The 16,711-nt window shown below is 50.1% G+C and overlaps 6 protein-coding genes across 6 annotated transcripts; 2 read left to right on the top strand and 4 right to left on the bottom strand.

Moving 5' to 3' along the window:
- Positions 1-1,869: 1,869 nt before the first annotated feature.
- Positions 1,870-3,946, bottom strand: F5J12DRAFT_815653 (glycosyltransferase family 69 protein). Its single transcript, XM_051745036.1, has 5 exons — positions 3,783-3,946; positions 2,974-3,726; positions 2,580-2,909; positions 2,308-2,494; positions 1,870-2,243 (listed from the first exon to the last, which is right to left on the bottom strand). Exons 1-5 carry the CDS (start codon positions 3,879-3,881, stop codon positions 2,110-2,112), a joined length of 1,503 nt encoding a protein of 500 aa, XP_051602109.1. The 5' UTR covers positions 3,882-3,946; the 3' UTR covers positions 1,870-2,109.
- A 111-nt stretch (positions 3,947-4,057) lies between these two features.
- F5J12DRAFT_815647 (uncharacterized protein) lies at positions 4,058-5,292 on the bottom strand. The gene is made up of 4 exons (XM_051745035.1): positions 4,896-5,292; positions 4,666-4,844; positions 4,540-4,613; positions 4,058-4,482 (listed from the first exon to the last, which is right to left on the bottom strand). The coding sequence occupies exons 1-4, from the start codon at positions 5,074-5,076 to the stop codon at positions 4,386-4,388; spliced, it is 531 nt and encodes a 176-aa protein (XP_051602108.1). The 5' UTR covers positions 5,077-5,292; the 3' UTR covers positions 4,058-4,385.
- F5J12DRAFT_515574 (60S ribosomal protein L31) lies at positions 5,067-6,172 on the top strand. The gene is made up of 4 exons (XM_051739813.1): positions 5,067-5,332; positions 5,386-5,702; positions 5,800-5,876; positions 5,931-6,172. Exons 2-4 carry the CDS (start codon positions 5,402-5,404, stop codon positions 5,961-5,963), a joined length of 411 nt encoding a protein of 136 aa, XP_051602107.1. The 5' UTR covers positions 5,067-5,332; positions 5,386-5,401; the 3' UTR covers positions 5,964-6,172.
- Positions 6,173-8,113: 1,941 nt separating this feature from the next.
- F5J12DRAFT_890418 (uncharacterized protein) lies at positions 8,114-9,632 on the bottom strand (the record flags this gene model as incomplete). Its single annotated transcript, XM_051747408.1, has 12 exons — positions 8,114-8,188; positions 8,242-8,344; positions 8,397-8,421; positions 8,477-8,512; positions 8,577-8,598; positions 8,657-8,684; positions 8,737-8,755; positions 8,812-8,852; positions 8,901-9,157; positions 9,205-9,355; positions 9,411-9,424; positions 9,480-9,632. 12 exons carry the CDS (start codon positions 9,630-9,632, stop codon positions 8,114-8,116), a joined length of 924 nt encoding a protein of 307 aa, XP_051602106.1.
- Positions 9,633-10,218: 586 nt separating this feature from the next.
- F5J12DRAFT_515484 (cryptococcal mannosyltransferase 1-domain-containing protein) lies at positions 10,219-10,872 on the top strand. The gene is made up of 2 exons (XM_051739812.1): positions 10,219-10,771; positions 10,836-10,872. Exon 1 carries the CDS (start codon positions 10,384-10,386, stop codon positions 10,765-10,767), a length of 384 nt encoding a protein of 127 aa, XP_051602105.1. The 5' UTR covers positions 10,219-10,383; the 3' UTR covers positions 10,768-10,771; positions 10,836-10,872.
- A 2,781-nt stretch (positions 10,873-13,653) lies between these two features.
- On the bottom strand, positions 13,654-15,709 carry F5J12DRAFT_815620 (uncharacterized protein). The gene is made up of 10 exons (XM_051745034.1): positions 15,135-15,709; positions 15,061-15,074; positions 14,850-15,000; positions 14,546-14,802; positions 14,457-14,497; positions 14,382-14,400; positions 14,302-14,329; positions 14,224-14,245; positions 14,124-14,159; positions 13,654-14,068 (listed from the first exon to the last, which is right to left on the bottom strand). Exons 1-10 carry the CDS (start codon positions 15,288-15,290, stop codon positions 14,031-14,033), a joined length of 762 nt encoding a protein of 253 aa, XP_051602104.1. The 5' UTR covers positions 15,291-15,709; the 3' UTR covers positions 13,654-14,030.
- Positions 15,710-16,711: the final 1,002 nt, after the last annotated feature.

Below are 16,711 nucleotides of genomic sequence, written 5' to 3'. Positions count from 1 at the left end.
GCATGCACATGCACACACAATACCATCATGTATTGTTCTACCTAACACAGTCCTACCATAGTACATAACTGCTTTGATCCTGCAGAAGCTTTGGGAGTCTCAATCACAAGATGTGATCACTGTGACACTGACATAAACTGGATCTAAATGTGGGGCAAGGTGCCCAAACAACAGCATGCAATGGCATGCCAACCCTGCCAGCCATGGTGCTGAGGTGGCTGAGGCCCATGACATCACGGATTCCCGGCCTCTCAGGTCACGTGCGTGCGCCCGCCGCAGTGGGCAGGCACGCTTCACCGCCACTGCCAATTTTTCGAACGAAGTATCACTTCTGCGCCCCTCAATAATTCCTTTCTCGTTGCAAGCTACAGTATACCCGGTTGATATTTGTACGGGAACTATAGGTGCTGTTGGTGACTGGATTCTTTAACACCATTCTCTGGAAATTAGAAGCCTGATCGAACAACCACCCGACGTTGCCTGAAAAGTTAGGCGTGTGGATTCGACCACGCACAGTAGACTCATCCCACTCGGGGAACTTCTGAACGGACGTTCCTGACACGTACAAAAGGTAAATCCAGACCCTTAGCTGAAGGCAACTTCGATGTCATTTCCAGAAACCATCAGAGGGTAACGAGCCAAAACGTGAAGCAAAGTGCACATACCTATGACTGTGAGTCGATACTGGGCCAGGGAAACAGGTACTCGACAGCGTGGCGACGGGAGACGTCGCCAAAATACGCTAGAAAGGTCTTCGCTAGTTTACCGCGGGCCCTTGGCGACAACTGGATGCCCTTTCCGTACCGGCGGAAACACGGGCGTAAGCTCCGAACTTTACAAACTTTGTAGTAAGGCTGAAGTTGCCAGAAGGTCCCCGCTTGTTGAGCTTTCAGGAGGCTTGACACAAGCATTGCCCAAACTCGAACATGGGACAGGCCCAAAAAATTTTGACATTTCAGTTCCGAGGGTGGGACTGACCAGTGCAAAATTTGGATCCTCTCCCGCTCCTGGGTAGTTCCGCAGATGGCTGCACCTCGTGAAATAACATTCTGTCCTTTCGTTTACCGGGTGAGCGTCTCCTCTGCGCGCGGGGAACAGTCACGTCCTGGACACAGGCTTTTTTCTACTCCTAGAATTCCCAAAAGAAACGAACGATACTGAGGTACGCGGTGCGGCCGATCACGGCACATGAATTTACCTTGCTGAGAGCGGACTGACGATTTAGTCAGTGGTGAGCCTCTTACATCTGTCATGCAATATATCGCCTGTCACCAAATTTTATGGTGACTCCTTTGGTAGGGTATGATAGTGTCCGTTTGATGATAACCCAGAAAGAGCATTATTTTCGTCAATAGCTTCGGCAATTTGTGGAACTTGAGGCCTTGCGTCCTGCACCACATCGCACCCATAAATCCCATTCGCGTTCGCTGATCCGTCTGTCCAGAGCAAATTTGGTTTGTCTGGTAAACTTGATCAGAAACACAAGCCGTTCAGTTCATCGGAGTGCGTTAATTTTTCGGGTCACTTTATCTCTCCCCTTGTCTGCAGTTCATCGCCAGTAGGTACATGCATTCCATGGGTCTGCCTTCCCTGTATGGATAAACGGCGAATATAGGGCGTGAGTACCTGCTGAAATACACATACGTTAAACTTAGCATGGAAATCATTATTCTTGGTCCGTAAAATGCGAGCCTGGCATGATACCACCATGACATTGATGTGATGGTTCCTGACTTATCTCTGTAATTCGCATTATCAAGTCCACAGCCGTTAGGTAGCATCTCGGTCCCGCAACTGAGTGTAGTGAACCTCAATTTCATGTACCTAGACGTCTTCAGATTTGCCTTTCCTGAGCATATTCACAGACTTCAACTTTTCAGCAAGTGCCTCGAGTAATAGTGGAATGACAAGTCAGCGGTAGCAACTTCGGACTATCCAACAAGGTATCTACGGCACGTTATGTACTAAGAAAGCTACATATGTATAGTCCAGGTCTAGGTCTGTTTGTTTGACGACAAGAAGTAAGGATAGAACTGTTCGACATGTCCTGGGGAATCTCCGTCCCATCTATCAAACCAAACGAAAAGAGATCAGCATCGCAATACTAGATCACAGGTCGAGGCTCCTGTCATGTTTCACAGTGACCGCCTCTGTAGTTTGCGACCGCTTTGGCATAGCCTCCCATATAGGGTCCACGTCAGGCCCGTCAATGTCGCCGGCACCGTCCCAGCCCCAGCACCACACTATCCCCATGTCCGTGATAATCAGGTAAGTAGGGGTAGGGGTCAAGCGTCGGAAATGACGTACCGTGTGAAGGACCTGGCTGGAACTCTATTTCGTCATTTTCCTGAACGTCGAACACACGATCATGGGGGCCGAACCACGAGCGGTCTTGAGGGTCATAGCGGGGGTCGTCCGGAAGTCCACCAATGCGAACATACCCCCGGATGGCAGTGAGATTCTTCCGCGGAGGGTGTATCAAATCAAAGACTTTCTGTAAGAGATGACACCGCAACATTAGCAATATGGGGGGGCACAGGCGGAAAGGTAGTTGTAAGACTTTTAGAATAGATACTGACCCTATCGTATGCAAGCTTCACCCGCGGTACCATCACAATCCGGCCGTACCCCGCTTTCCAGTAGTCGTTGCAGATCAAACTGCACTCCGACGCGGAACACTCACCCTCTACAATCTCTGCCATGCGGAAGCGAACGTATGGGGGTGAGTAAAAAGGGGCTGGGTCAAGAATCGCGACACCGTTCCAACACGACTGAACCTGGATGGGGAGGTGACGCTGGAACCGTTCAGAGGAATCTGGATCGTGGAAGATGTTCTCAAAAGGCGCGTTTTCGAGGGCAGTACCGTTGATGTCGCGTGATACCCAGTTATCATAAAAGACAGGCGTATTCTTGATGCAAAGGAGACGACGATACGTCACAATCGAAGTTACCAGGATCAAAGAGTAAACTTACGAGGTCATTGTGATACACATAATCTGCAGCACACGTAATTCCCGCGTTGTTTCTTCTGCTCTGCCAGATTAGCTCGAGGACGTCGTCAACGCAAGGTAGGATATCGTTCATGAAGATGATCGTATCAAAGAACTCATTGTTGGCGTCTCTGAGTTCGTGAAGAGGGTCGAAGGCCTGATTTCGGACCTCAGCCAGGTATTCGATACGGTGGTTGAATGCTCCTCTCGTGCGAGTCGACGTCCGTATGGTAACTCTGAGGCCGACACTTTTTGTGATCGAATCGAATATGCGAAGGAGCGCCTTGGTTTGGTCATTCGAACCGTTCTCGTAAATGGACACGAAGACATTGTGATAGCCCAGAATGGCTGACACCCGGAAGAGAGTAGCAAAAAGATCAGGGATGATATCGAAGGAGTTGTATAGATTGATGGCAAAATAGTATTTGTGTTCTCTGGCGGGAGAGACATACACGCCATCTGGGTCGGACAGGCCAAGTCCCAGGGAGGGCATCCAAGATGATGGCGATGACGGAGATCTACTCGCTACGAGGGGTTTATAGCGGTCTCTGACTTGCTGAATGTAGAGCGGTTGTGAGTTGCGGGTACATTCAGCGGTGTGGTAGGGCGAAAGTGTCGAGAGGAGCTCAAGCACACGCTTGCGCTGGTCAACATTCGGCAGAGTGAAATGCTTTCGCGCAGAGAGCCTCGAGACAAACACAGGTGTGTTCGGGCGCGCCCATGATAACCCGAAGAGCTGTTACTGGTGAGTTGGGTGTCTGCAGGAGTGCGCGCGGGGGTGAAGTGACATACCGAGGGTGGTAGGATGCGCCCGATGAACAAGCCGAGGAAGAGACCTACCAAAAGTGCCAGTGGCGTTGGCACTCGCCGCCATAACCTCTTGGCCTTCATCGACAGTGTGCGCGCGCCAAGGCAGCCCTCGCACTGACCAAGTAACAGTGAATGAGCAAAATGCGATTACCACATTCGGTAGTCGAGGCTATCGTGGGAAATATCCCCATCGAGATCACCGGCAGCTATTGTGAGCTTAGGCAATTAGGTTTCCAGAAATGCCCTTTCGTTCAGACCAGCCAGTCTCGCCATGTAGTGAAACACATCACCCGCAGCCTACCATCTGTCGACCGACAATGGTAGTCATCTCCGCTTTTCATCTCTGCTGGCACATTAAGTTCACACTCCACCTCAAGACGTTGCCATGGCACGAAAACACCATCGTAAGATGGTCGGTTGGTCATTAAGGACGAAATGGCTACACGGTTACAACGAAGCACCCAAAAGTAAATTAAATACACCAGAAGACGATGCTCCGAAATATGCCACAAGGAAAACGAAATGGGGAAGTTGTGTGGACAATGATTCGAAGCAGCAGGTAGTAACCTGACAAGCTCTAACAGTCTAGAGGGCAAGACCAACGCCGAGAACGGCGGCAGCCGCTGCGAGTGGATTGACGCCATAAGACGATGTAGCACTGCCTGTGTGGGTGGCCGATGGACTGCGAGGTCGTAAAAATCAACATATCATATCACCAAAGAAACCCATGGGCACTCACGTAGTTGACGTAGATGTTGCAGTGGATGTTGCGGAGGATGTTGCGGACGGTGTGGCGATGGTCAGCGTCACCCCCTGCACAATTAGTGGGTATTAGCAAACTAAAAGATTTGAATTAGCAACATACCACAGAAAGACAAAGAGACTGCGCGAATTGCTCTGCCTGTTGTAGATCGCTGCCGGTGCAAGCAGACTCGATGCAGGAGGTAGCAGAATTGACGAAGGTCTGGCTGTTACACAAGCAGGTGTCGTCGGTGGCGGAACAACCATCCAAATTCGCGTTGGTAATGCACGGCTCCGCACAAGCTACAAGATAAATCAGAAGGATATCATCGCCGTCCCCGGGTTACAACGCACAGGGCAGGCTTTGGCGGGAGATGAGGCCAGCACCCATAGAGGAGAGGGCGGCAGACAAGGCAACGAGAGCGACTGCGAAACGCATAGTAATCGAGTGTGGAATCACAACAATGTCAACTAAAATGCGGACCTTGGTAAACAGGTTGGATTTTATACAGCTCTGGGTGCTCGTCTCACACATGCCGTAAACATGCCCACGGTTGGACAGACAAAGGGAATTCCCCGGAGACAATAATGGTCGGGGATTGCCAAATCAAGAACAAAGAAGCTGTCTTAATAACCCCTTCTGCATCCGCGGGAATATCGACGATTAGTCAAGCACGGAATGTGCCGTGGTACTGTATCGTCGTCTTCTCACGCCTCCGAAACCTTACTGCCACAACCCAGCGACCAGACGGCAGTCATCAGTCCATCGATCCCGATACTCTCAAAATATGGTACGTGCTCAACCAGCTTATTTGTATGGCAATGTGACTGACTATGCTCGTAGGCGAAAACAAAGGTAGATGCGCAAACCACACCTCACTCGAGCAAATCCCCACGATCGCTTATATCTGTTCGTCTTCCAGACCGGCAAACGCTCCGCCCTTCAAGACGTCGTCACTCGTGAATACACGATTCATCTGCACAAGCGCGTGCACGGCCGCTCCTTCAAAAAGCGGGCACCATGGGCCGTCAAGTCTGTAGTCGAGTTTGCTCGGAAAGCAATGGGCACTTCAGACGTACGGCTTGACCCCAAGCTCAACCAAGCACTATGGGTACAGGGAATCAAGTCCGTCCCTCACCGGATACGAGTAAAGCTTGAGCGTGAGTGTCTCACTTCTCTCTCTGGATTTCTAGTGTGCATGGGGTGCAACACGCAAAGAACAAATCTAACAGCACGCCCGTTTTCTTTTGGCTACAGGTAAACGAAATGACGAAGAGAATGCAAAGGAGAAGCTTTACACATATGCTATGCATGTTCCTGTCACTTCCTTCAAGGTAGGTTTCGTATTGCGCACCCATCCAACTTACATTAACACTATACCATCACAGGGGCTCCAAACAACCGTCGTTGATGCGGAATAAATGGAGGTCATTAATCTTCACTGCGGGAACGAGATTTTGTCTGGTACTGGATATGATACAGGCAGGTGACTTCACCTTACACACAATGCTACTTCGACAGGTGATGCGCAAGCATCCTGATATGTTGTACATGCCCTGAGTCTGCATACTTAGTCTGGTCACCAGATCGTCTATGAAGGCTGCTTTTCATTGCAGGTGGAGACTGTTTGACCTGAATCAGAGAACACTTCTGGAAGGCTAATCAATAACTTGCCCAAGCTCATACACAGGAAGGGCGAATGTGGTAACTGCATTATGCTCAATCACTACGTGTTGGAGTTGCTGCAGTTGGCTTGTCTTATCACAGGCTAGTCGCCCAACTATTACTCGAACCACTTGACGAAAAGTCGACTATCGGCAAAAAGGCGATCCCGAAGACATGCGGGTAAGTACACGAAATGGAGGACCTAGTTGCGGGACCGGGATGCGACCGAATGGCCGTGGACTTGATAACGCAAAGTGCAGAGGGACATGTCAGGAACCTGAGAGGGCGCATCAGGTGGCACACGTTACTACCACTGAATATGTGACCCCGCGTAAGGTGAAAAGAGATGCAACATCAGCCACTATTAGTACTGCAAAGTATGTCAAGCTTGAAGGTTTGTACCAGCACAGAAGAGGAACCCAATGCCAAGTGGCTGTTTGATCGGGCTTCTAGCTTTCGGGGAACTGGCTCAGTCAGCAGCCACACCTTACAGCTGTAGGCACAGTTTACAATGTTAGATTCTGTCATACAGCTGCCTTTGGAGGAGAACAACAGTTCCAGCTCAAGCTCAACGCCTGTCCCTCCTGGGCATCTGCCGACCGTAGAGGTCAGTAATATCGGAATGACACAGCCTGCGCCTTGTCCCTCCTGAATCCGTCCGCATGGAAATAATTGTGATCAGATGGCATCACCATAATAACCACGAGATGAACTTGATAATAGCTCCATTGTGGGCGGCAGACACCTTGTTTACGGCTGCGCCAAAGATACCCGACCGCACTAACAAGAGCCATCAGAACATGCGGCCATGCAGCTACGAAATCCACGAAATCAAGAGCAACTTGCAGAGTTCCTTACTCCATATGTATTGGACTTGCTTGGCTAATGTTGAATCGGAGGCTGTTTGAAGCAAATTCACGGTTGTCGAAAAATGACCGGACAAATTCCAGTTGCAGTGACCTTTGTAAACAAGGCGATTAATATGAGAGCAAAAGGGAAATTGACGGAAGCGCCGCTTTTGGCACAGTTGGTGGGGCGCATTATTCGCACCATGGATCGCATGCATGAGGTCGTCTCTCACAAAGTCCATATTTTCGATCATCTCTTCTCCAGGAAACCCTTTTTGACTTCTAGGACTTGGGAATCATATTGTTGACGTACGAAGACCTCCGCCAAAAGCACGGTTATACTTGCAGGAACCTCCTTCGACAACTGTAGTATGGACGAAATAAGTCCCACCTGGTTGTGGCCAAACCAGCATGGAAAACGTGTCAGAAAACGATCCGGAAATGTTTACCTATGATCTCAACGCAAGCACAAACAGCCTTCGCCTCGAATGCGAATGATTGGACCGTCAGCGTATCGAGAACTGGGCCAGGAGAACCATACCAAAGTCCGGACTTTCCAGTTATCAGTCGGAAACGACTTATGATATACACATGGTTGCACCATCGCGAATCCACACAACATTCCAGAAAGCACGAGTGAAACGATCGCGGACCCGATAAGCAACGTCGTGCCGGGTCTGATACGTTGTGTGGTCTTCAGTTGTCATAAACAAGTATCCTACATTTACATTTTGATGCCGTCTGCAGCGCACGTAACGGGCATGCGGCTATGGCAGTGTACAACAAGCGGCCTGACTCATCGTAGGTATCAGTTTCAAATCAGCAGCCTATTTCATCAGGTTCACACACCAACGGCAAGACATTGGACCCACCAACCTTCTAAGCGGTACGGCGCGGTACCAGCGCCTTGACTGATCACATTATCCCTGCCGTGCCTTGGCCTTAATGGAGCTCAATTGTGAATCATTAGATAACATGCACGATAGCAGTCCAAAAGAAAGAGAGAGAAAAAACAGGAAAAATTCATGGACGGAGACAGACCAACTCAGCCCTCCCCCTCAAAACACCGCTTTAATAGGTAACTCCTTCGGTCCTGATCGCTCCTCGTCTGAGTGAATAGAGAAGTACGGCCCCTATCGGAAAACCGCATTAACACCTAAGTTCAGAATCATGTGAGAGGCAGCACCTTATCACCGGTATTAAATTGAGGGGGGCTGCTTGGAAGGGAGCCAGGATCGGTACTTGGCTGTGTAGCCCACACCTGACTGAAGACAGAGCGGCTGTTGAGTCTACAAAAATGGATGAGGACCTCACGGACGCCCGGGAGATTATATAGCATACGCTGCCAGAAGAGAGTTTGTATATACTGGGATAGATCGTGTCAGGGAAACTCGCATGGGGCCGGACTGAGCGATACTCACAGCCTGATTCAACAGCATAGAATCCCAGCCAGATGTCTACAATATTCCAGCACATTACGAGTTTAAATGGGGAGTGAGAGGGGAGAAAACGTAGACGCACAATTGTGTGGCATTGTCCAAAACTGAAAAAAAAAGTGGTTTAGTCGATCTGCAGTTGTACAAGACGCACTCGGTACCCACACATAATGCCTGGGCTAATTCGCCTCCGCTGTCATCCAGTCATAAAGATTGGTAGTAAGAGATAGGAGCCAGGTACTTACATCGTAACGAGACCAGTTGCTTGTGGTAGCAAAAAATCAACACTACAGAGATCGGTATAACAGATTATTTCTTACCGACGGAATATGATATCAACTTGTCGATCATCCGAGAAGTCCTAACTGTGATGTCGGTCACCGTTTTCACTAAAATCGAATACACTCACCGCCTGAACTCTGTCTTTTGCTCCTTCAGAATGTAGGTCACAGCAGCTGCAACTATGATGTCACACGCAATCGACATGACGAACATGGTGGTAATACACCACTTCCACTGCTGCACAACCAATGCGATCTCCCTTAAGCGGTACGCAGCAATGCCAACTGCCATGTGGAAGGCAAAGCGGGCGGCTGCAAGCAAAAAGCAAAATCCGACAAGTGCCAAGTTCTGAGAGAGCCTCCACAGCCTAAAGATAAAGAAGGCCTGCTTGAAAGTGAGGGCAGCTCTCGCTTGTCAGTGGAACTTCTCACCTGAGAAGCGAACGCGAGGGGGGAACAGAGTATTAAGGTGACGTTCAAGCTTTCTGGGAAGAGAAGCAACGCGAGGCGGTTCCCGAAATCCGCGACCGCCAAATGCCACATGCCAGCCAACAAGAGGATGAGATGTATCGTCTGCAATGTCCTACGGGCGTCCCGTCAAGAATCTGGTAGCTTGGTTCGGGATCGAATGTACGTACATTTCGAAAGTTACCTTTCAATTGTCCATAGGTCAGGATCTGAGTAGTCAACGAATGTCTGATACGCACCAGCGCCTTGATGTATCCGTTGTCATTAGGGAATCGTTTGTAATACGAGTAAGTCTGGACGACAGCACACCCAAAGACGACGCCTGAAAGCACGGAACCGACTGCCATCGGGCCAAGGAAGGTCTTCACATCAATTGTCGTTACCTGGGCCATGATGGGGTTTGGAATAACCTGTAGGAAGAGTCAGACGCCTCAGACTATAGCTGTCTAGTGCATTAGAAATCAGATCGTGTGAAGCTGTCAGTGCTGTGACCTACTCCATGGCTGGCGGTGCAGGTGGGAGGCGTAAGTGTACGGAATAGTATCTACATGAGGCCTCAGGGGCGTCCCAAAAAAGATAGAGCCCTCCCCTGGCGTTCCGGTGGTGTTATGTAATCGGGCCGGCGGCACGGTGTTCGCGCGATCGCAAGTCATGGGAGGTCGTAAACGCGTGTAGGATGCAAGAGGGGCGAGTGGTCATTCGCGCCCACGGTACCTTCCCCTGTGGCTCCAGGGTCGCCTCGCCTAACGCGCCAGTTGTGGCTCGATCAGCTGGCGGTGTGTGTTGATGGCCACAGAATCGCCACAACACCATCTCAGACCTTAGATCTCATTACTCAGTCGGTGCGGGAGTAGCCTTAGCACGCGCGCACCGTTGATGAAGGCCTTGCAAGGGATTATGGCGGCGAGTGTCAATGCCACTGGCACTTTTCGTAGACCTCCTCTTGGGCCTGTTGGGTGTCTACAGGAGTGCGCGCGGGGATGCGACCGACGAACTTACCAGTGGCAACTCTTTGGGTTTTCATTGGTACGGCGCAACACACCCGTGTCTGTCTCACGGCTCTCTGCACGAAAGCACTTCACTCTGCCAAATGTCGACCAGCGCAAGCGTGTGCTTGAGCTCCTCGCCCTACCACACCGTTGAATGCACCCGCAACTTACGACCGCTCTACCCCGGGCTATCACAATGACTTCGTATCCATATACGAGAACGGTTCGAGTGACCAAACCAAGGCGTTCCTTTGCATGTTCGATTCAATCACAAAAAGTGTTGGCCTCGGAGTATCCATACGGACGTCTGTCCCGCACGAGAGGAGCGTTCAATCACTGTACCGAATACCTGGCTGACGTCCGGAATCAGGCGTTCGACCCTCTTCACGAACTTAGGGATGCCAACAATGAGTTCTTTGATACAATAATCTTCATGAACGATATTCTGCCTTGCGTTGACGGCGTCCTCAAGTTAATCTGGCAGAGCAGAAGAAACGACGCAGGAATTACGTGTGCTGCAGATTATGTGTATCAGTGACCTCGTAAGTTACTCTCCCTGCTCTGGTATCTTCGAATGTGACGTGTCGTCGTCTCCTTTGCATCTAGAATGCACCCGTCTTTTACAATATGACGCGCCCTCGAAATTGCCCCTTCTGGGAACATCTTCTACGATCCAGATTCTTCTAAACGGTTCCAGTGTCACCTCCCCATTCAGGTCTAGTCATACTGGAATGGTGTCGGGATTCTTGACCCAGCTCCCTTTTACTTCTCTCCCCGGTACGTTCGCTTCGGCGTGGCAAAGATTGTAGAGGGCGGGTTTTTCGCATCGGAATGCAGTCTGATCCGCAACGACTACCGGCAGGACACGGCCGGATTGTGATGGTACCGCGGGAGAAGCTTGCATATGATAGGGTCAGCCACCATTCTGGGTGTGTCGTTCTCACCAGCTTTCTGCCCTCACGCGCCATATTGGAACGTTGAGGTGACATCTTTTACAAAAAGTCTTTGATTTAATACACCCTCTACGGAAGATTCTCACTGCTATCCGGGGTATGCCTGCTTTGGCGGACTTCCAGAACACCCCGCTATAACCCCCAAACACCGCTGTGATTCGGCCCCCACGATCGTGTGCTTGACCCTTAGGAGAATGAGAGAATAAAGTTCCAACCAGGTCCTTCATATGGTACGTCATTTCTGATGCCCAGCCCTTACTCCCACTTACCTGATGATTGGGCCAATGTGGTAGACATGGGAACAGTGCGGTGCGGGGCTAAGATGGTGCTCACGACATTGATGGGCCTGACGTGCACACTACGCGGGAAGCTGTGCCAAAGCAGTCGTAAACTACAGAGGCGGTCACTGTGAAACATGACAGGACCAGCGACCTGTGATCTAGTTGTTGCGATGTTATATCTTTTCGTTTAGTTTGATAGATGAGATGGAGGTTCCCTAAGACACCTCGAACATTTCTATCCTTACTTCTTGTCGTCAAATAAATAGGCCTGAACCTGGACTATGCATATGTAGCTTTCTTGGCATGTAACGTGCCGTAGATACCTTGTTGGAAAATTCGAGGTTGCTACTACTGGCTTGTCTTGTTGCGGAACTATTACTCGAACCACTTGCTGAAAAGTCGGCATTTGCGGAAAGGCAATCCTGAAGACATGTTGGTAAGTACATGAAATAGAGGTTCGCTACACCCAGTTGCATGACCGAAACATGACCGAATGGCTGTGGAGTCGATCACACAACAGGGCACATCAGGAGCCTGGCAGAGGCATCACATTGTCATGATGGTACACGTTACTACCACTGAATAGCCACGTAAGGTGAAAGGAGATGCAACCTCAGTCACTATTAGTATTGCAGAGCATGTCAAACTTAGAACTTACGTCCACGTTTAGTTGCACCAGTATAGAAGAGGTACCACTTGGGTATCGCAGAGAGTCCGTCGAGGCTATGTCTCGACTCTCCAGCCACTGCGGCCGCGTCACTGACGAGTGCCCATTTCCCTGGCAAGCTATCGACTCACGATCATAGGCTTGGTACGTACTCACCCCTCCATGTCCGGGCCTGTTCCTCCCGAACAGTTCCTGGAAATGGGCCTCCAGTCACCCAGATTTATCTTTTCCGCGTGCAATTCAGGAACGCCTCTTCAGAAATCCACCCCCGACAAATTCAGTCATGCCTGGTTGAATCTACGCACCCGAGTTTTCAGGCAACGCCGCGCGACTGTTCGATCCGGCTTCTATGTTCCGGAGAACTAATTCAGCAGCAGCTACATCTTGTAGCTGTAGGCACTGTTTACAACGTTAGATTCTGTTGTATAGCAGTCCCTTGGAGGCGGACAGCAGTTCCAGGTTAAGCTTAAGACCTGGGTATTTGCTGAGCGTGGACAAAAGAATTAGGTCGGCGATGTCAGAGGACGACACAACATGTGGCGGTAGTCTTGTAAGAATCCGTCAGCAGGGAAGTAATTGCGGTCGGATGGTAACGCCATAATAATCCGGAGATGGAGAAATTGGTATGAGATCAGAAGGGGAAATGACGACAACAGTTGGTAGTGCGCATTAATCTTCATACCGTAGATTGCATGACGTCGTGGGTTCGACTTCCACAGAGTCCACATTTTTGACCGTTTCCTCCGCAGAAAACCCCTTTTGGCTTCGGGGAGCTGGGGTTCATGTTATCATCAACGGACAATTGTAGTAAGTCCCACTTAGTTGCAACCAATCAAATCATGGAAAAAGTATCAGAAAACGATCTGGAAATGTTTCACCTTCTGATCTATCAACCGCGACATTTTTGTCGTGCGGGGTAATTGCGAGGTTCCCCATCAACGCAAGCGGAAACCCAGAAACACAGCCCTATGTATACATCTCAGATGTAATCTTGGAAATGATTGGACCGTCAGCATATCGAGAACCCGGCCAGGAGAAGTAGTACTAATTACATGAATAACATACTATAAGTCCCGAGTTTCCAGTTATCCCTTGGAGATAATTTATGATATGCACATATCTGCATCACCGCGCATCCATACATCACTCCGGAAAGCACGAGCGAAACGCTCACAGGCCAGATAAGCAGCGTCATATCGAACGCTACCGTCGTGCACTATGGCTAGTCCCTAGGTCTGATACGCGTGTGTGGCCTCCAGTTATCGTATACAAACGTCCTATGTTGTTACGCAGTCCGCAGGGCAAGTAGCGGGCGTGTAGCTGTGGTAGTACTGTCCGTATTGCAAGTCTGCAACAAGCGGCCGGACTCATCGATGGTTGGCGGGTTTCATATCAGCATCCTCTTTTCGTTAGGTTCATTCACACTCTAAAAGGCAAGGCATTGGATCCACCGACCTCGTAGTACCGCACTTTGACTGATCTCCCCACGGTGCCTTATGGCGATGCCTTCGCCTTAACGGAGCACAGCCATGAAACATTTCAGACGTATGATACACACGATAGCGATCGAAAAACAAAACAAAAACATAGAAGTTCTGTAGACGGAGACGGACCACCCCAGCACTCTGCCTCAAAACACCGCTTTAACTGGTAACTCCTTCAGTCCTACCGATCGCTCCCCATCCGAGTGAATGGAGAAATACGGCCCCTGTCGGAAAGCTGCTTTAATACGTTCGAAGTTCAGAATGTCGTGAGTAGCAGCACCTTATCACCGACATTCAATTGGGGGCTCCTTGGAAGGGTGCCAGGATCGGAGCTTGGCTGTGGAGCCCACAACTGATTGAAGACAGAACGGCCGTTGAGTCTACAAATATGGATGAGGACCTCACGGACGGTCGGGTTATTTAGCATACGCTGCCAGAAGAGAGTTTGTGTATACTGGGGTAGATCATGTCAAGGAAACCCATGTGATGCCAGACTGAACGATACTCGCAGCCCGATTCAATAGCGTAGAATCCCAACCAGACGTCTGCAATATTCCAGTACATTGCGAGTTTAGATGGGGAGTGAGAGGAGAGGAAACATAGGGTTACAATTACGAGGCATCGTCCAAAACTGAATAAACGTGGTTTAGTCGATCTGCAGCTGTGCAAGATGCGCTCAGTGCTCACACATAGTGCCTGGCCTAATTCGAATGCGCTATCATCTGGTCATAAAGATTGGTAGTAAGGGATAGGAGCCAGGTACTTACATTGTAACGAGACCAGTCGCTTGTAGTAGCAAAAAATTAACATCGCAGAGATCGGTATAACGGATTCTTTCTTACCAACGGAATACGATATCAATTTGTCTATGATCCAAGAGGTCCTGACTGTGATGTCGGCCACCGTTCTCACTAGAACCAAACACACTCACCGCCTGAACCCTGTCTTTTGGTCCCTCAGAATGTAGGCAACAGCAACGGCAACTATTGTGTCGCAAGCAATCGACATGACGAACATAGTGGTAATACACCACTTCCATTGTTGCACGACCGACAAGATATCCCTTATGAGGTACGCAGCAATGCCAACTACCATGTGGAAGGCAAAGCGGGCCACTGCGAGCGAAAGGCAAAATCCGACAAGTATCAGGTTCTGAGAGAGCCTCCACAACCTGAAGATGAAGTAGGCCTGCTTGAACGTAAGGTCAAGTCTGGCCTGTCATTAGAACTTCCTACCTGCGAAGCGAATGCGAGAGGGGAACAGAGGATTAGGGTGACATTTATGGTTTCTGGGAAGAAAAGTAACGCTGGGGAGTTCCCATAATCTGTGACCACTATGTGCCACAGGCCAGCCAACATGAGGACGAGATGTACCGTCTGCAACGTCCTGCAGCTATCCCGTCAAGCACCTGGTACCTTCGGGATCGAATGGATCGAATGTACGCACATCTCGAAAATTACCTTGTATTCGTCCCATAGGTTAGTATCTGAGCGGTCAAGGAATATTCGTTCGATACACACCAGCGCCTTGATGTACTCGCTGTCATTAGGGAATCGTTTGTAATACGAGTAAGTCTGAACGACTGCACACCCAAAGACTACTCCTGAGAGCACAGAACCAACTGCCATCGGACCAAGGAAGGTCTTCACATCGACGATCGGTAGTACCTGCGCCATGTTGTGGTTTGGAGATAACCTGCAGGAACAGATGCCTCAGATTATAGCAGTCGAATGGACTGGGGAACAGATTTGGGTATAGTTGCGAAGCGGACGTAGTGTCACTCCGTGACTTCTACACTTGGACACCAGGCGGTGCTGGAGGGCGTAAGTTCTACCTTGCCTGACACTCCGGTGGTGGCTTGATCAGCTGGAGGTGCTGATATGAATTCGGAACCGCATCACCACCTCGGAACCTAGATTCCGATTGAGGGTGCGATGGTTCTAGCCTTGACCTCAGCGCACACGGCACCTTGCATTCAACGCATCCTTCTGTCGAGAACAGCGATTCATCACAGACCATCGCTTCACGCCCACGGAATTCTAGCGGGGATACAGGGGTCCTTCAAGGGGATTGTAAACGGCTGTGTGGAGTGACCTTCATTGGCAGTTTGGGCGGAGTTTGAAATTCAGGTCATTTCCGGATGCAGTCTAGTCCAGGTCCAGTGGTACCAGTTTTGTATCACACGGGTGTGCCACATTAGGGCACCGGTTTGTACCACGGGTGTGCCACTTGGTTGTGATCGATATCGGTGGCACCTGAGGGTATTCTGACACATGAACGTGTTCGTTGAGAGCATGGCTGATGGAGATGATCTCAGTCACTTCAGCGTGCACCCAACAGGACCTCATCCGATCTGTTATGTGGACTCTAAACCTCAGCTGGCGCAGTTGGTGAAGGGACCAGGAGCAGTTCCCTCAGTGTCCTGCGGAAGACAAATCCTGGACTCCCTCCGACCTTGACTCATCTAGGTCCCTCGGTGCTGAATTCTTCCCCAGCTGCAAATCTTCCTTGGACGTGAAGGATTCGGTATCGTTCGCGGAGGTAGCGGGGATACATTCTCTTCCTCGGTCTCCGTTGGTGTTGTCGTTAATAGAACGAAGCATATGTGCCCTTTCCCCCTTTTTTCAATATCACTGCATCGCCGTCGTGAATTTCGTGTGTGTTGATAGCATTTTGAATGCCTGCCCCATATCCGCTTTTCAAGGTGAATCTCTCATTAATGACGCGGGTCTCTACAACGGCACGTTCACCTTCTCCGGTGGCGTCGCCTTACACAAGTACGTGGTCTTACAGTTCACACCGATCACCGTGAGTACCGGTGCATATCTCTGGTGCGTTCCACATTAGACCGTGGTTGCATGTGGATAGGATTCGAGGCCATGCCTCGTCGTGCCAGACTTCCTACATGTACCTGGCATAAATTGGGTGTTGCTGTCGTTCAGTGGACCCTCGGTGAACGCGTTTGGAGTTCCTGGTCATGCTTGAACTTTCCTAGCACTCGCGTTAATACCATCGATTAACTGTACGCTTGCTCGGATTGCTACTCCACCGCCGTTCTCGGCGGCAAGTGCATAAGGGCATTTTTCCTTAGACCGGA

This window comes from Pisolithus orientalis (genome assembly GCF_024613125.1).
Source record: "Pisolithus orientalis strain OTSU chromosome Unknown F5J12scaffold_7, whole genome shotgun sequence".
NCBI classification, from domain to species: Eukaryota; Fungi; Basidiomycota; class Agaricomycetes; order Boletales; family Pisolithaceae; genus Pisolithus; species Pisolithus orientalis.
The sequence above is the reverse complement of the archived record's forward strand: the minus strand, read 5'-3'. Positions and strand labels throughout refer to the sequence as shown.

Excerpts from the sequence above, each read along its gene's own strand:
- F5J12DRAFT_515574 (XM_051739813.1), top strand. The coding sequence starts at position 5,402 with ATGCGCAAACCACACCTCACTCGAGCAAATCCCCACGATCGCTTATAT. Across the intron at positions 5,703-5,799 it reads GATACGAGTAAAGCTTGAGC|GTAAACGAAATGACGAAGAG; the intron begins GTGAGTGTCTCA and ends TTTTGGCTACAG. Across the intron at positions 5,877-5,930 it reads TTCCTGTCACTTCCTTCAAG|GGGCTCCAAACAACCGTCGT; the intron begins GTAGGTTTCGTA and ends ATACCATCACAG.
- F5J12DRAFT_815653 (XM_051745036.1), bottom strand. The coding sequence starts at position 3,881 with ATGAAGGCCAAGAGGTTATGGCGGCGAGTGCCAACGCCACTGGCACTT. Across the intron at positions 3,727-3,782 it reads GGCGCATCCTACCACCCTCG|CTCTTCGGGTTATCATGGGC; the intron begins GTATGTCACTTC and ends CACCAGTAACAG. Across the intron at positions 2,495-2,579 it reads TGAAGCTTGCATACGATAGG|AAAGTCTTTGATTTGATACA; the intron begins GTCAGTATCTAT and ends CATCTCTTACAG.
- F5J12DRAFT_515484 (XM_051739812.1), top strand. The coding sequence starts at position 10,384 with ATGCACCCGCAACTTACGACCGCTCTACCCCGGGCTATCACAATGACT.
- F5J12DRAFT_815647 (XM_051745035.1), bottom strand. The coding sequence starts at position 5,076 with ATGTGTGAGACGAGCACCCAGAGCTGTATAAAATCCAACCTGTTTACC. Across the intron at positions 4,845-4,895 it reads CTCCCGCCAAAGCCTGCCCT|CTTGTGCGGAGCCGTGCATT; the intron begins GTGCGTTGTAAC and ends TTTATCTTGTAG. Across the intron at positions 4,614-4,665 it reads AGTCTCTTTGTCTTTCTGTG|GGGGTGACGCTGACCATCGC; the intron begins GTATGTTGCTAA and ends CTAATTGTGCAG.
- F5J12DRAFT_815620 (XM_051745034.1), bottom strand. The coding sequence starts at position 15,290 with ATGGCGCAGGTACTACCGATCGTCGATGTGAAGACCTTCCTTGGTCCG. Across the intron at positions 14,803-14,849 it reads CTCTCGCATTCGCTTCGCAG|GCCTACTTCATCTTCAGGTT; the intron begins GTAGGAAGTTCT and ends ACGTTCAAGCAG. Across the intron at positions 14,160-14,223 it reads TTGGACGATGCCTCGTAATT|ACGTCTGGTTGGGATTCTAC; the intron begins GTAACCCTATGT and ends GGAATATTGCAG.